Genomic DNA, 18,396 nt, shown 5'->3' on the forward strand with positions numbered 1-18,396 from the left:
AGAACTAACTATGAAAAATATAGTTTTAAAAATCACATGGATGGCAGAGTTAGTTGGCAGATAGTTATCGTTGTAGTGCTCAGTGTGAACGTTCCCTTTAAAGCTGCTGTACAAAATACAAATTTGGAAGATTGGATATAAAAAGTTAACGCCGGGAATTTCCTTTGAAAAGTTGCTGTTTGAGGAATACAGCGTTCCCACAGGGTTTTTTTTTTTAACCCATTCTGGGCGGGAATCCCTTTTGGTGTTTTAAACTAAGCATTATGTTATACTTTAGCTATTGAAAAATATCAGATCTACAAGCTCATAGCGCGCCACCGAGTGGCGCGCTATGAGCTCGTAGGTCTGATATTTTTCAAAAATCGCGAAAATGCGGCACAAATCTTTTAATATGTATTCTTTCCGAATACTTATTTTTTTTTAAATGTCGATGTTAGGCCTAAAGGGGTTAATCATTGACCGGAACGTTCCACCATCTGCACCAGTGTTTATATGATTTGTCCCAAATTCAACCGCGCGCTGCTTTTTCACTCCCTGATCAATAATTTATCTTTTTGGGTCTGGTCGTAAATGCTTCATTCGTCTGAGCCTCTGAGGTCCTATGATGGGCTTTCCCATGATTCCCCCACACCCCCTAAACGTCTCTCTGCTCTTCCTCCTCCGAGCTCTCCCTCTTGATCTAATTTCCTCTTCCAGGCTGCATGTGCATTTCCCCCTCCCTGTTAGATCTGCCTCTCCATTTAAAGTTCTTCAAGGCCAGTATTTGAATCGTCCTGATGTGGCTTTCTTCTTGGCTTGTGCCTCATATGCAGGTCGGAGGTCCTGATTAGGTCTGACGTTGAGCTGTGTGTCCTGTTGTTTACTGTACTACAGTAAAACACAGAGGGCTGTATTTTGCGTGTCTTAACCCATTCTGACCTGAGATCAGATTCACACGAGGTTTCCGCTGGACAAACACTGCATCTGATGAACCCATTCTGACCTGAGATCAGATTCTAAAAATGCCAGTCGTTCTTCGATTTTTCAAAAATAGCAGACCTACAAGCTCGTATCGCGCCACTCGGTGGCGCGATATGAGCTTGTAGATCTGCTATTTTTCAATAGCTAAAGCATAACATGATGCCAACACCAAAATGGGTGCCCGTTCAGAATGGGTTAAGTACCAGGTCTTATTACTTAACTTAAGACCTGGAGGCGTGGTCAATGCTCTTTGGCCACTCAGAATAGCCAAATGGCATTGGTCTCCAGGTCTTAAGTTAAGCAATAAAGACCTGGTACTTAAGACACGCAAAATACAGCCCACTGTCGCTAACGATGGAAGTTGGAGATCTATGCCCCCACCCGTCTATGCCCGTGTCAGGATACCCGTTCCACCCATCTGTCTATGTCCCTTTTAATGCTCATATATGGAGATTTCTGTATCCGTCTCTCTGTCCCTTTATTCATAATGGAGTTCTGTGTCAGGCATGCCCAAATATGGAGTGTTGTTATGTCGGAACAGGCCAGCTCCATATATGGAGTCTGGGCAGGGGGCCCAGTCCAGAGCCCGGGGCAGAGGCCTTTTGTGGCGGTTCTGGACAACCGTGGGTCCGACCGACTCAACACCGGGCACTGCACTCCCTGCAGGGGCGCGGAACGCGTGTGTCAAATTTGGAGGGGGGGGGAACGGTTCTTGCCTTTTGTGCATTTTACAGACGTACAGAGATGTGGTGCATTTATAGATAAATTATATATTTGACTTGACTTGGACGGGAGTGGCTCACGGCTAGAGTGGCCAATAGAACGGCCGGATGGGAAAAACCGTGAGGTTCTCGGTTCAAACCCCCGGGCTCCCCCAGAGTTGGTGTCGAAGTGTCCTTGAGTAAGACTCTGAAACCCTAATTGCTCCCGATGTGCAGGTTGGTTCCTTGCATGGTTTCCTCTGCCATCGTTGTGTGAATGGGCATAAATGTAGTGCACAATCTTATGTAAAGCGCTTTGGATAAATGCACCATTTACCATTTGACTTGAATTCTGTGCCCAATGTGGTCCTACCTCATGCTGTAGCTCATTCCTTCCTTTTCACCCTCCTCTCACCTCTCCTTGTCTCTTATTTCTTAAGGTCACAACGACTACATCTGCCCAGCAACAAACCAGTGCACTATAGACAAGAATCGACGCAAGAGCTGCCAGGCCTGCCGCCTTCGCAAATGTTACGAAACTGGCATGACCAAGTGTGGTTCGTAACTCTCTGTGTGAATATATGTGTTGTTTTGCCCTCTCCTGTTCCAACTAGGCACAGCAGAAAAATCACACCCGTGTGAAGTGAGGGGCGCTAATATAAGTCTAACTCATTAGGTGATGTACATTAAATGCCATTGACAATAAAGAGACAATATGACGTACATTTTCCCTTCATTGTCAATGGCGTTTTTAAAACAAACATTGAACTAAAAACAAACATTAAACCTGTATATCAAAAATCTAGTAATCTTCCGTTCATGGCCAAAGAACTTCCGGGGGTCCCCAGCCAAAAACGTTGAGAACCCCCGTCTTAACACATTATGTGCCCTTTCATTCTTTCAATGCGACGTGGGGTGCCCACTTTTAGACCCACTTTATTTTTTTAAAATTTTATCCCACGATTTTGTAACCCATTTTTCACCCCTGTGTCAATTATCTAATGTGATCCTGGGCTCTACACACCCTCCACCAACCTAGTCCCCATATATGGGGGACAAGGGGAGAGCATGCCTGAGTGTCCAAGTTGCTCCTTTACACCTGACAGGGGGGGGGTTTCCCTGGTTGGACGTAGCGCGTGGAAGGAACACGTTATTCCAACCAGTTCCTTTCCCCTCCATCAGGCGCCCCGGCTGGCCAGGGGGAGGCACTTTAGTGACCAGGATTTAGACCCACTTTATGACATTTTTAAAGAAAAGAAAAAAGCCAAGCCAAGACGTCCACAGACGTCCTGGGCAATAATTCCTAGGACGTCTGTTGGACGTCTTGGGCACAAATTGTCTTAAGACGTGCAAAATAGGGCCCCTTGAGGGTATAGTATGTTACATACACCTTTTGGTGTTAGCATTACGTTATGCTTTAGCTATTTAAAAATAGCAGATCTACAAGCTCATAGCGCGCCACCGAGTGGCGCGCTACGAGCTTGTAGGTCTGCTATTTTCTTTAAATCGAAGAACGACTGACATAGAAACATAGCTTTTTCAGAAAACTGTCAGGATGTAGAAGACATTTTTAGAATCTGATCTCGGGTCTAAATGGGTTAAAAAAAAACAATGTTTCTAATAATGTGCCCTCTGTTCCCCTAAAGCCTAAACTGTTGTCTTCCGTTGGTTTAGGGATGCGTAGAGATCGGGGGAACTGCAGGAACACCCAGATGAGGCGAGTCACGCGTTACTCAACGGAGGGGGGCGGCGCTAACGGACCAAAGACGGAGGTACTCAGTGCCGTGGCGGTGGACGCCACTGGACGCCACCGGGCGGCGGCGGTGGACGCCGCCGGGCAACCAAACGAACCCCGCCCCCCCGCTCAGCTCACGTCGGAGCAGCTGATTGGACGCATCATGGAGGCGGAGCCGCCGGAGATCCTCCTCATGAGGGACATGAGGAGGCCGCTGACGGAGGCCCACGTGATGATGTCACTCACCAACCTGGCCGACAAGGAGCTGGTCCACATGATCAGCTGGGCCAAGAAGATCCCAGGTACAGTACACATTACTGTACATACTGTACATGATCAGCTGGGCCAAGAAGATCCCAGGTACAGTACACATTACTGTACATACTGTACATGATCAGCTGGGCCAAGAAGATCCCAGGTACAGTACACATTACTGTACATACTGTACATGATCAGCTGGGCCAAGAAGATCCCAGGTACAGTACACATTACATACTGTACATGATCAGCTGGGCCAAGAAGATCCCAGGTACACATTACAGTACGGTTGTGTGCAGGGCTGGCACCATTTTACTTACTTAACCCATTTAGGCCTGAGGCCGATTCTTAAAAAAAGAAAAGGCTTCTAAATCCTGATAGTTTTCTGAAAAACCTGTTTCTATGTCTGTGGTGCTCAACCTTTTTTGTCCTACAACCTCAAACCCTCACCCTAACCCTAACCTCCCACGGGGCAGCACACCTAAACCTAACCTTAACCCTCTCCCAACCCTTAACGCACCCCTCACCAACCTTAATCCGGTCGTTTTAACTCACCCCTCACCAACCTTAATCCGGTCGTTTTAACTCACCCCTCACCAACCTTAATCCGGTCGTTTTAACGCACCCCTCACCAACCTTAATCCGGTCGTTTTAACTCACCCCTCACCAACCTTAATCCGGTCGTTTTAACGCACCCCTCACCAACCTTAATCGGGTCGTTTTAACTCACCCCTCACCAACCTTAATCCGGTCGTTTTAACGCACCCCTCACCAACCTTAATCCGGTCGTTTTAACTCACCCCTCACCAACTTTAATCCGGTCGTTTTAACTCACCCCTCACCAACCTTAATCCGGTCGTTTTAACGCACCCCTCACCAACCTTAATCCGGTCATTTTAACGCACCCCTCACCAACCTTAATCCGGTCATTTTAACGCACCCCTCACCAACCTTAATCCGGTCGTTTTAACGCACCCCTCACCAACCTTAATCCGGTCGTTCTAACGCACCCCTCACCAACCTTAATCCGGTCGTTCTAACGCACCCCTCACCAACCTTAATCCGGTCGTTTTAACGCACCCCTCACCAACCTTAATCCGGTCGTTTTAGCAAATATTTCAGTTAAAAACTTTAGATCAGAAAGAATATATATTCGTATAAGATTTGTGCCACATTTTCACGATTTTTCAAACATGGCAATCTACAAGCTTGTAGCGCGGCCCCACTATGAGCTTGTAGATCTGCTATTTTTCGTTTTTACCGTTTTGAATATTCTCACATAATCAGTGATGTGAAAATTGGTTGAGAAAACACTGTCCCTGCTTTATTAATACCCATGACGCCAAAATGCTTCGGAAACCCGTCAGATGACGGGTTAAGATTTAACCCCAAAGGTCGCCATACCCCGTCGGATGGCGGGTTGTAAGGTTTATATCGATTACAAAGCAGCCGAAGCTCAACACTAACCTTCCGTGCTGCCCAAGACTGCTAGAGAGCGCCCCCAGGCTGCTGGACGGCGCCCCCAGGCTGCTAGAGAGCGCCCCCAGGCTGCTGGACGGCGCCCCCAGGCTGCTAGAGAGCGCCCCCAGGCTGCTGGACGGCGCCCCCAGGCTGCTAGAGAGCGCCCCCAGGCTGCTAGAGAGCGCCCCCAGGCTGCTAGAGAGCGCCCCCAGGCTGCTGGACGGCGCCCCCAGGCTGCTAGACAGGCCCCCAGGCTGTTAGACAGGCCCCCAGGCTGTTAGACAGGCCCCCAGGCTGCTAGACGGCGCCCCCAGGCTGCTAGACAGGCCCCCAGGCTGTTAGACAGGCCCCCAGGCTTCTAGACAGGCCCCCAGGCTGTTAGACGGCGCCCCCAGGCTGCTAGACAGGCCCCCAGGCTGCTAGACAGGCCCCCAGGCTGCTGGACGGCGCCTATACGTTCTTCCCATCGTGAGGATCAATGCGCGCCCGTCCCATAAGGATCCACTCATTGTCGTTTCTTTGCTGCTCGTTTTCTCAGAGAAATTCTCCAAAGTTGTTGTTTTAGTCCAATCCGCCCGACGTTCAGATGTAAATAGTGATTTCTGATCACCCATATTACCACTTGTGGTGAGTTCAGATGTAAATAGTGATTTCTGATCACCCATATTACCACTTGTGGTGAGTTCAGATGTAAACAGTGATTTCTGATCACCCATATTACCACTTGTGGTGAGTTCAGATGTAAACAGTGATTTCTGATCACCCATATTACCACTTGTGGTGAGTTCAGATGTAAACAGTGATTTCTGATCACCCATATTACCACTTGTGGTGAGTTCAGATGTAAACAGTGATTTCTGATCACCCATATTACCACTTGTGGTGAGTTCAGATGTAAATAGTGATTTCTGATCACCCATATTACCACTTGTGGTGAGTTCAGATGTAAATAGTGATTTCTGATCACCCATATTACCACTTGTGGTGAGTTCAGATGTAAATAGTGATTTCTGATCACCCATATTACCACTTGTGGTGAAAACTAAGACATGTCGGCGGCAGATCGTAAAACTTTTAGCTTTAACTATTTCCAGTGGCTTTGAGACTGGGAAAGCGCTTCCCATGCGATCTCAGACAGACTGCGGTTGGGATGGATTGGGTCCTTCATTACTCCTCGAGCTCCGCTGACACGTCGTTCATCGTACGGGGCTTGGATGAAAGGGGGAGAGCATCTGCTGATGGTCGTTCATCGTACGGGGCTTGGATGAAAGGGGGAGAGCATCTGCTGATGCGTTCGGCTGACCGCACAACCCTTTGCAATGCTTTGCGGTTCAGGTCAGTGCAGGGGGCGCTGAAGGTTTTAAGCAAATGGCAGACTCAGCTTTGATGCTGACCTTCTTCTTACAACTGCAGCTGGCACTTTTTGGTGTTTTAACCTTTATTGTAAACTAGCACATCTACAAGCTCATAGCACGGCACCGAGTGCCGGGTTACAAACCTTTGAATATATATTCTTTCACAGCGGACGTTTTTAACTCAATCTGTGCTTCTGGTGGGGGGGTGGGGGTCCCTGACCCCTGGCTGGAACAACATAAAAATGATTCCATTTGGAGCTTGCGTTCTAGAGTTATCATCGTCAAAACAGCAAGTACAGTCTGTGCCTGCACGATCCAATGACAATTGTGATGTGATGTAAGCACCCCCGTCCCCGTCTTTGCTGCAAGAAAGATGTATTTGGCGCTGCACTGCGGCGACATGGACATAAGAGCTAGGCGTGCATGCATTGCGGGCCCTTTGTCTAAGACGAATGTCTTCCTCGGGAGACAAATAATAAATAACCTTGAACCTTGAGATGCAGCCACTACACAGGAAGCGGTTCAGAATCTGATTTTGCGTTTCAAGTCACGTTCCATATCCTGCGGGACTGTGACTCCCCGCCGCCACCTGACAAAAGACAATTCCCTGAACCACTGTGTAATACTTGGTTTGTCTGGCCTCTTCCAGGTCAATGTTATCATTCTCTTAGCTTTGTAAAAGACATATATATATGGAACCACAGATTTAGGTGATAAAGACCTCTGTCTCTGTCTCTGTCCCCCCCCTCCAGGGTTTGTGGAGCTCAGTCTGGTGGACCAGGTGCATTTGTTGGAGTGCTGCTGGCTGGAGGTGCTGATGATCGGCCTGATGTGGAGGTCTGTGGAGCATCCAGGGAAACTCATCTTCTCCGCTGACCTCAGTCTGAACAGGTAACAATCAGGCTTTTATTTGTCACTTTAGTCATACAGGTACAAGCAGCGAGATGGGTCTTTGTCTGCCTGCCAGACAGTCCCTTGTTATTGGATGCATTAAGCCGTAGGCAAGGAGGCGCCCGCGGTTGACTTGGTCTAGCCCAGGGGTGCCCACACTTTTTGGACCTGAGAGCTACTTTCGAAATGACCAGCTCAACAAGAACTACCCACCGAAAACATTATAATACCATTGCTGAAAATGGCTTTGGAATAGGGATTTTTTTTTTTCGTATTTCATTTGTAATCTACCGACATTTGTGCGCAGCAACACTCTTGAACACAAAGTATTGCAATATGGGTTTGAGCTGACAGGACCTTTTTTATGTCAGTCAATCAAACAAGTCAACAAACAAAGTGGCAGATGCCAAGATTTGTTTTTATATTTAAAATAAATATTCTTTAGGGGCAATGGGGCATGTTAGGTGATCTACTGGTTGATCGCGATCTACCTTTTGGGCTCCCCTGGTCTAGCCAGACGACTCGCACAATCTGTGCAACGAAGATGCCTCCCCCACTGTCTTTGCAGTGGTGTGTTCTGAGCAGTAGTGTAGGTAATTAGGGGACAGGCTCCTGCATGGCTCGGGAACTGTTGGTTCCCAAGGCTACGTATTACTTTACTAGTAGCACGGACACGTCTTCAATTTGTGTAATTGAAGTAAACAAATTGAGTAAACAAATAAAATGTTTGGAAATTCTGGAATTTGAGCCTAAACTTATGACCCCACTTATCACAGTTGGAAAGGACACCACACACACACACACACACAGTATGGTGTGTGCACAGATAATAATCACTGGTGTGCTTTATCACATGTTCTTATGAAGATCCACAACAGGATTGAAATGCTGTCGGCTAAATTAAGATGTTTCAGTGCCTACTTTGGTGTTCTACCCTTTTCCAATTAGCCCTTCAAAAATGCCAATGTCCAATCCAAATAGTTTAGCAACTGACCCACCCAGCTTTCGTCACTTCATACTGTAGCTGTAAATGTTATTTTGCATGGTTGTGTTGTCGAACATATATACACGGCTTAACGTCGAGAAAATTACACGACTGACGCACCCAGGTGATGGCAATAATACGACTCATAGGTTTATGGGGGCCCTTATATTTGGTCTTGAAACGGGCCTCCAGATTCCTAAGGCTGCCCCTGAGAACACACAAACACACCAAGCTGGCCATAGGGGGCGCTAGCTCCCCTCAAAGAGCCAGAATGCAAAATGCTTGTCATTCAGCCACACTTTGAGTTGCTCAGTGGACTGTCTCTCACACAGCGATATGGAGAAAAATATCACACCCGCGTGACGTGAGCGGCACTGTTAACCATACATCACATTCCGTGCTCAGCCAGTCAGCTTGAGCACATTCACACACACAGCCTCAAAATACAACACAGCTCAGTGTTAGGGAACCCTGTAGCGTGTGGAAGACCCATAGATCCATAGATCCATAGACCCCAAGGTAGCCGCAATGAAGTAATAAATATAGCAATAGAGTTCAAAGGTTGCAGATGATGAACAGCTGCACTAATTGACATCGTTAAGGCGTGCATGGCAACAGTTTGTGTCTCGTGTGATGTCACACCAGAAGATATAAGATGATGCACCGTGTTGAAAATGACTGTAGACGTCGAGAGAGAAGAGAGCGAGACAGACAGACAGACAGAGTGATGTTGTCTTGGACCGTTTCCAAAGCAGGAGGACAAAAGCGAGTCAAACATGCTGCTGTAGCAGTGAGGAACAAACTGTATTCATTTGGAGGCTTATGTGATGTTGATGGATGTATAACCTTCTACAACACTGGACAGATGGATGTCCATGTCTTCAACACAGTGTCTTTATGCTGGAAGAAGTTACCTCCAGTGGAACCTGGAAGAGGAGACGGTGACCTTGAGGTTCCATCCACGCGCTACGGCCACACAGCTGTGTTGGTTGAAGATACAGTCTACATCTGGGGAGGCCATCCTTACTGCAATGTGCTTTATGCATTCGATGTTGACTCCCACAGATGGTTCCAACCCAGGGTTTCTGGGATTGTTCCAAATGAGAGGAGCAACCACTCAGCCTGTGTGTTGGAGAAGGTCATGTTTATCCATGGAGGACGTATCAAGCTGACGGAACAGACTAATGACATGTACAAGTTGGACACCAGCACGATGGTCTGGACTTTACTTAACACCAGGGGAACTCCACCTCCTGCTTCAGAGTGTCACTCTGCCACCATCGTCAGGACAAAGATGTTTGTATTCGGGCTCTCGGGGTACAAGGTGGACTGCAACACCATCAGAGTGTTTGACACAGAGACCAACGAATGGCTGAACACACCTTCTGATCAACTTCTACTAGAAGGACGCTGGAGTCATTCAGCATTTACCTACAATGGAGAGCTGTACATATTTGGTGGCTACAACGGTGAGATCTTCAATGATGTGTGGAAATTCAGTCCAGAGACCTTCTCCTGGAAGAAGGTTGAGCCCAAGGGGAAAGGACCATGTCCAATGCGTGGTATGTGCTGTTGCATTGTGGGAGATCGTATCATCCTCTTTGGAGGATTCAAAGAAAATAACATTATCTCTGATGAGCTGTTCATCTTAGACTTGAGTCCTTGTCTTAAGATGTTATGTAAGCTAAAGGTTATTCAGTACGCTCTGGACCAATCAGAACTCCCACACAACATCAGGTGGGAACTTGCAGCCATGGCAACCAATAGACGACAACAACAACAACCGAGACCACATTCAAGATGGAGGAACAGCAGAAAGATCAAGAAATGATGGATCAACATCTCATCCCACAAAGAAAGGGGCGGGTTCCACATGGAGTGGGCGCTACATCTAAATAAGACGGAAGGGAAACAATTGCTCCTTGGTGGTGGCCTACTACAATTCAATTTGGAATTGGATTCCCTTCGGACTATTTTCATGGTATGCACAGTGCTTCAGACCGGAAAGGGGAGTGTCCGCTCAGATTCTGAGCGCAACGTACTTCCCTCACAGGGATACGGTCCTTTTTTCCCCAGAAGTCTTTCTCGCCCGCCTAGTGGCGAAAAATAAAACTTCTGGGAACTCAGATTAACACAGATACAATATTAACAATGCAAAAAAAGACAACTACGGCCCAGGCCGTAGCGTAACGGTCTGGGCACCGGACTGGTGATCCAGTCGCGGTGTGCCGCGGGTTCGACTCCCGGACCCGACACGGCCTTTACCGCATGTCATCCCCCCATCTCTCTCCCGTTTCCTGTCAGCCTACTATCTGTCCCTTAAAAAATCAATAAAAAGGCGTAAGCCGCAAAAAAAATATCTTAAAAAAAAAAAAAAAAGACAACTACAAGGATTTTTTAACATTACATGACTCACAGCATTGAAGCTCTAAAAGTATCTGGACTTCAACACAATCCCAACTGGACAGTAGGACAAAGACGTTTTAATGAAAAACAATGGATCAAGAACCTCAACACAGATTTTCCTGGAGGTTTAAACATGCCAAAATATTAGACAAGTTGTTTTGATTTTGTACCAAAACTCCACAGCACATGCTAAACACAGCCAACAATCAATGGAAATCAGACTTTGAATATAGGGGACAAATTAGCACATTCCACACGAAGCAAGAGGTGTCACTGACACCCAATGGGCCATTAGACACCGGGCCCAGGAAACAAAAGAGAAACATGACAGGGACACCTTGAAATATAAATGTTAATTAGAAGAGCCTGTTTATTTTATTTTATGGAAACAGTAAAAACTCAAATAACAAAAATATATCTAGTTTTGAGGAATAGACCAAATACGTAAACCTAATGACCGTAGTCTTAAAACTCCTGTCGGATGGTTGTTAAAAGTTGATTTCTCCCTCATTTCCTTGTATTTCTAGTTTATTTAAATAATGTCATGCAAATTTGTCCAGTGCATTTAGCCTACTGCAGGCCTGGTTGACTAGATTCAGAAGACATTTTGATGCTCTTGCTACTGAAATGATCCATTTATTCTTATGGATAAATCCCGTCATCTAACATTCATCTCCATGGGGGAGAAGGACAGCTTGCCCTGCTGTTTCCTCGCTGAGGACGATTCTACAAATCTCTTCTCAATCCTGACAGTTTTCTTCAAAAACTCATGTTTCTATGTTAGTGGTTCTCAACCTTTTTGCATGTCAAAGACCCCCAGGAATTATCAGAATTTGGCCGCCGACCCCCCATCTGAAAATATGTTGTTCCAGGGACCCTCCAGGCGCAAAGATTTGAGTTAAAAACATTCGCTCTGAAAGAATATAAATTCAAAGATTTGGGCCACATTTTCACGATTTTTCAAAAATAGCAGACCTACAAGTTAGTGCCGCGCTATGTAGCTTGTAGATCTGCTATTTTTCAATAGCTAAAGTTGAATGACTAAAACACCAAAAGGAGCAGGTTTATATAATGGAAGAAATGACTGCAAGGTTACAATTAAAAATGGAAAGTTTCATACTTGGATGGACTTCTGTGATTGTATTTGGGTGTTTCGGTGTACTGTACGTGTAGAGGTTGCTGGGTCTGTAAAAGTGTCATGTAGTGGTTGTTGTGTCTGTAAAAATGCTTTAATATATCTGAAGTGTATCGTGAGTCATGTCTCCTGCTCTTTTCCTGCCTAGTCTTACACTCAACTTGAAAAATGCTGTACTATTGTAGTTATGTCAAGCTGTTTTTCTGTTTACTTTTGTGTCTGTGCGTTTTTGTTATGTTTTTTTGTTTTGTTTTTTCTTTCTTTCTTCTGTTTTTGTTTTCATGGATTCATATGTTAGATTTGTGTTCATTTATTCATTATTTGGTGTAAAAAAAAAAGAAGAAAACTTTTGAATAAAAACAAAACACCAAAAGGGGTTAATTGAAGCGACTTTAGCCCAGCACCCTCCAGGCCGTTATAGCTAAGTTCCCTCACGGATAATAACCAGTGGTGTATATATGTTGGTTTGGTGTATTGTGACGTTATAGAGAGGAGGGGAGCTGTGTCCAGATCTTTGATATGCTGCTCTCTGTATTGTGACGTTGTAGAGAGGAGGGGAGCTGTGTGCAGATCTTTGATATGCTGCTCTCTTTATTGTGACGTTATAGAGAGGAGGGGAGCTGTGTCCAGATCTTTGATATGCTGCTCTCTGTATTGTGACGTTATAGAGAGGAGGGGAGCTGTGTCCAGATCTTTGATATGCTGCTCTCTGTATTGTGACGTTGTAGAGAGGAGGGGAGCTGTGTGCAGATCTTTGATATGCTGCTCTCTGTATTGTGATGTTGTAGAGAGGAGGGGAGCTGTGTCCAGATCTTTGATATGCTGCTCTCTGTATTGTGACATTGTAGAGAGGAGGGGAGCTGTGTGCAGATCTTTGATATGCTGCTCTCTGTATTGTGACGTTATAGAGAGGAGGGGAGCTGTGTCCAGATCTTTGATATGCTGCTCTCTGTATTGTGACGTTATAGAGAGGAGGGGAGCTGTGTGCAGATCTTTGATATGCTGCTCTCTGTATTGTGACGTTGTAGAGAGGAGGGGAGCTGTGTGCAGATCTTTGATATGCTGCTCTCTGTATTGTGACGTTGTAGAGAGGAGGGGAGCTGTGTCCAGATCTTTGATATGCTGCTCTCTGTATTGTGACGTTGTAGAGAGGAGGGGAGCTGTGTGCAGATCTTTGATATGCTGCTCTCTGTATTGTGACGTTATAGAGAGGAGGGGAGCTGTGTCCAGATCTTTGATATGCTGCTCTCTGTATTGTGACGTTGTAGAGAGGAAGGGAGCTGTGTCCAGATCTTTGATATGCTGCTCTCTGTATTGTGACGTTTATAGAGAGGAGGGGAGCTGTGTGCAGATCTTTGATATGCTGCTCTCTGTATTGTGACGTAGAGAGGAGGGGAGCTGTGTCCAGATCTTTGATATGCTGCTCTCTGTATTGTGACGTTATAGAGAGGAGGGGAGCTGTGTCCAGATCTTTGATATGCTGCTCTCTGTATTGTGACGTTAGAGAGGAGGGGAGCTGTGTGCAGATCTTTGATATGCTGCTCTCTGTATTGTGACGTTATAGAGAGGAGGGGAGCTGTGTCCAGATCTTTGATATGCTGCTCTCTGTATTGTGACGTTGTAGAGAGGAGGGGAGCTGTGTCCAGATCTTTGATATGCTGCTCTCTGTATTGTGACGTTAGAGAGGAGGGGAGCTGTGTCCAGATCTTTGATATGCTGCTCTCTGTATTGTGACGTTATAGAGAGGAGGGGAGCTGTGTCCAGATCTTTGATATGCTGCTCTCTGTATTGTGACGTTGTAGAGAGGAGGGGAGCTGTGTGCAGATCTTTGATATGCTGCTCTCTGTATTGTGACGTTATAGAGAGGAGGGGAGCTGTGTGCAGATCTTTGATATGCTGCTCTCTGTATTGTGACGTTGTAGAGAGGAGGGGAGCTGTGTCCAGATCTTTGATATGCTGCTCTCTGTATTGTGACGTTGTAGAGAGGAGGGGAGCTGTGTGCAGATCTTTGATATGCTGCTCTCTGTATTGTGACGTTATAGAGAGGAGGGGAGCTGTGTCCAGATCTTTGATATGCTGCTCTCTGTATTGTGACGTTGTAGAGAGGAGGGGAGCTGTGTCCAGATCTTTGATATGCTGCTCTCTGTATTGTGACGTTATAGAGAGGAGGGGAGCTGTGTCCAGATCTTTGATATGCTGCTCTCTGTATTTGTTATGTAGAGAGGAGGGGAGCTGTGTCCAGATCTTTGATATGCTGCTCTCTGTATTGTGACGTTATAGAGAGGAGGGGAGCTGTGTCCAGATCTTTGATATGCTGCTCTCTGTATTGTGACGTTATAGAGAGGAGGGGAGCTGTGTCCAGATCTTTGATATGCTGCTCTCTGTATTGTGACGTAGAGAGGAGGGGAGCTGTGTGCAGATCTTTGATATGCTGCTCTCTGTATTGTGACGTAGAGAGGAGGGGAGCTGTGTCCAGATCTTTGATATGCTGCTCTCTGTATTGTGACATTGTAGAGAGGAGGGGAGCTGTGTGCAGATCTTTGATATGCTGCTCTCTGTATTGTGACGTTGTAGAGAGGAGGGGAGCTGTGTGCAGATCTTTGATATGCTGCTCTCTGTATTGTGATGTTATAGAGAGGAGGGGAGCTGTGTCCAGATCTTTGATATGCTGCTCTCTGTATTGTGACGTTATAGAGAGGAGGGGAGCTGTGTGCAGATCTTTGATATGCTGCTCTCTGTATTGTGACGTTGTAGAGAGGAGGGGAGCTGTGTCCAGATCTTTGATATGCTGCTCTCTGTATTGTGACGTTATAGAGAGGAGGGGAGCTGTGTCCAGATCTTTGATATGCTGCTCTCTGTATTGTGACGTTGTAGAGAGGAGGGGAGCTGTGTCCAGATCTTTGATATGCTGCTCTCTGTATTGTGACGTTATAGAGAGGAGGGGAGCTGTGTGCAGATCTTTGATATGCTGCTCTCTGTATTGTGACGTTATAGAGAGGAGGGGAGCTGTGTGCAGATCTTTGATATGCTGCTCTCTGTATTGTGACGTTATAGAGAGGAGGGGAGCTGTGTGCAGATCTTTGATATGCTGCTCTCTGTATTGTGACGTTGTAGAGAGGAGGGGAGCTGTGTCCAGATCTTTGATATGCTGCTCTCTGTATTGTGACGTTGTAGAGAGGAGGGGAGCTGTGTCCAGATCTTTGATATGCTGCTCTCTGTATTGTGACGTTGTAGAGAGGAGGGGAGCTGTGTCCAGATCTTTGATATGCTGCTCTCTGTATTGTGACGTTGTAGAGAGGAGGGGAGCTGTGTCCAGGGCTTTGATATGCTGCTCTCTGTATTGTGACGTTTATAGAGAGGAGGGGAGCTGTGTCCAGATCTTTGATATGCTGCTCTCTGTATTGTGACGTTTATAGAGAGGAGGGGAGCTGTGTCCAGATCTTTGATATGCTGCTCTCTGTATTGTGACGTTGTAGAGAGGAGGGGAGCTGTGTGCAGATCTTTGATATGCTGCTCTCTGTATTGTGACGTTGTAGAGAGGAGGGGAGCTGTGTGCAGATCTTTGATATGCTGCTCTCTGTATTTGTTATGTAGAGAGGAGGGGAGCTGTGTGCAGATCTTTGATATGCTGCTCTCTGTATTGTGACGTTGTAGAGAGGAGGGGAGCTGTGTCCAGATCTTTGATATGCTGCTCTCTGTATTGTGACGTTATAGAGAGGAGGGGAGCTGTGTGCAGATCTTTGATATGCTGCTCTCTGTATTGTGACGTTGTAGAGAGGAGGGGAGCTGTGTGCAGATCTTTGATATGCTGCTCTCTGTATTGTGACGTTTATAGAGAGGAGGGGAGCTGTGTCCAGATCTTTGATATGCTGCTCTCTGTATTCTCTGTATTGTGACGTTGTAGAGAGGAGGGGAGCTGTGTCCAGGGCTTCGCTGATATCTTTGATATGCTGCTCTCTGTATTGTGACGTTTATAGAGAGGAGGGGAGCTGTGTCCAGATCTTTGATATGCTGCTCTCTGTATTCTCTGTATTGTGACGTTGTAGAGAGGAGGGGAGCTGTGTCCAGATCTTTGATATGCTGCTCTCTGTATTGTGACGTTGTAGAGAGGAGGGGAGCTGTGTCCAGATCTTTGATATGCTGCTCTCTGTATTGTGACGTTATAGAGAGGAGGGGAGCTGTGTCCAGATCTTTGATATGCTGCTCTCTGTATTGTGACGTTATAGAGAGGAGGGGAGCTGTGTCCAGGGCTTCGCTGAGATCTTTGATATGCTGCTCTCTGTATTGTGACGTTGTAGAGAGGAGGGGAGCTGTGTGCAGATCTTTGATATGCTGCTCTCTGTATTGTGACGTTGTAGAGAGGAGGGGAGCTGTGTCCAGGGCTTCGCTGAGATCTTTGATATGCTGCTCTCTGTATTGTGACGTTTATAGAGGAGGGGAGCTGTGTCCAGGGCTTCGCTGAGATCTTTGATATGCTGCTCTCTGTATTGTGACGTTGTAGAGAGGAGGGGAGCTGTGTCCAGGGCTTCGCTGAGATCTTTGATATGCTGCTCTCTGTATTGTGACGTTTATATAGAGGAGGGGAGCTGTGTCCAGGGCTTCGCTGAGATCTTTGATATGCTGCTCTCTGTATTGTGACGTTTATAGAGAGGAGGGGAGCTGTGTCCAGGGCTTCGCTGAGATCTTTGATATGCTGCTCTCTGTATTGTGACGTTTATAGAGAGGAGGGGAGCTGTGTCCAGGGCTTCGCTGAGATCTTTGATATGCTGCTCTCTGTATTGTGATGTTGTAGAGAGGAGGGGAGCTGTGTCCAGGGCTTCGCTGAGATCTTTGATATGCTGCTCTCTGTATTGTGACGTTGTAGAGAGGAGGGGAGCTGTGTCCAGATCTTTGATATGCTGCTCTCTGTATTGTGACGTTTATAGAGAGGAGGGGAGCTGTGTCCAGATCTTTGATATGCTGCTCTCTGTATTGTGACGTTATAGAGAGGAGGGGAGCTGTGTCCAGATCTTTGATATGCTGCTCTCTGTATTGTGACGTTTATAGAGAGGAGGGGAGCTGTGTCCAGATCTTTGATATGCTGCTCTCTGTATTGTGACGTTTATAGAGAGGAGGGGAGCTGTGTCCAGGGCTTCGCTGAGATCTTTGATATGCTGCTCTCTGTATTGTGACGTTATAGAGAGGAGGGGAGCTGTGTCCAGGGCTTCGCTGAGATCTTTGATATGCTGCTCTCTGTATTGTGACGTTATAGAGAGGAGGGGAGCTGTGTCCAGATCTTTGATATGCTGCTCTCTGTATTGTGACGTTGTAGAGAGGAGGGGAGCTGTGTCCAGATCTTTGATATGCTGCTCTCTGTATTGTGACGTTATAGAGAGGAGGGGAGCTGTGTCCAGATCTTTGATATGCTGCTCTCTGTATTGTGACGTTGTAGAGAGGAGGGGAGCTGTGTCCAGATCTTTGATATGCTGCTCTCTGTATTGTGACGTTGTAGAGAGGAGGGGAGCTGTGTCCAGATCTTTGATATGCTGCTCTCTGTATTGTGACGTTGTAGAGAGGAGGGGAGCTGTGTCCAGATCTTTGATATGCTGCTCTCTGTATTGTGACGTTGTAGAGAGGAGGGGAGCTGTGTCCAGATCTTTGATATGCTGCTCTCTGTATTGTGACGTTATAGAGAGGAGGGGAGCTGTGTCCAGATCTTTGATATGCTGCTCTCTGTATTGTGACGTTATAGAGAGGAGGGGAGCTGTGTCCAGGGCTTCGCTGAGATCTTTGATATGCTGCTCTCTGTATTCTCTGTATTGTGACGTTGTAGAGAGGAGGGGAGCTGTGTCCAGGGCTTCGCTGAGATCTTTGATATGCTGCTCGCCGCCACCTCCAGGGTCAGAGAACTCAAGCTGCAGAGGGAGGAGTACGTCTGCCTCAAGGCCATGATCCTCCTGAATGCCAGTGAGTTGGTTTTGGTGTGTGTGTGTCTGTACAAACACATGCACTTGTAACTACCCTTAATTACTTTATTTCGCTGTGTGTGCGTGTGTGTGTGTGTGTGTGCGTGCGTGCGCGCATGTGCGTTGCCAAGCGATTGTTGCTTCAGAGTGTAATCCTATCTTCTTTTTTTCTAAGTGTAGGTACTAGGGAGGGTTGGCAAGGAGACAAGCTAAATAACTCCCAGTGAGAGAGAGAGAGCCCTAATGGGGAACACGACGTATTGCTTGGCTCTCTGCCTCTCTGTCCACTCACAGAGTAACAGGCAGTACCTGTTGTTTACCGCTCACTTGGATCGCCTCCACTATTGTGAGGTGTTGCGTCTAGTCGAATACAAGAAGACTCGCCCCGTTTCTGTTTTCCTCCCAGAATTTTCCCCAGTGAGGGGTGGGAGAGGCTGGACAGCAGACGGCTGGATTTTGAATTTCTCTAACTATAAACTTACATGACAGCAGAACAGCCTAAGTACAAATATAATTTATGAAAAGCTACTACAGTGAAGTCTGTTCACAGAAGTTGTTGTAGGA

The 18,396-nt window shown here is 46.6% G+C and overlaps 1 protein-coding gene across 3 annotated transcripts in view; it reads left to right on the forward strand.

Moving 5' to 3' along the window:
• esr2a (estrogen receptor 2a) overlaps positions 1–18,396 on the forward strand; it is an 85,742-nt gene that overhangs the window by 57,530 nt on the left and 9,816 nt on the right. For all 3 annotated transcript variants that reach the window (XM_083790905.1, XM_083790906.1, XM_083790907.1), the window contains 4 exons: positions 2,102–2,218; positions 3,336–3,698; positions 7,223–7,361; positions 17,700–17,833. In XM_083790905.1, coding sequence (XP_083647031.1) covers positions 2,102–2,218; positions 3,336–3,698; positions 7,223–7,361; positions 17,700–17,833 — 753 coding nt within the window. The remainder of the gene's footprint in view (positions 1–2,101; positions 2,219–3,335; positions 3,699–7,222; positions 7,362–17,699; positions 17,834–18,396) is intronic.

Source organism: Protomyctophum parallelum, assembly GCF_964188405.1.
Source record: "Protomyctophum parallelum genome assembly, chromosome: 19".
NCBI classification, from domain to species: Eukaryota; Metazoa; Chordata; class Actinopteri; order Myctophiformes; family Myctophidae; genus Protomyctophum; species Protomyctophum parallelum.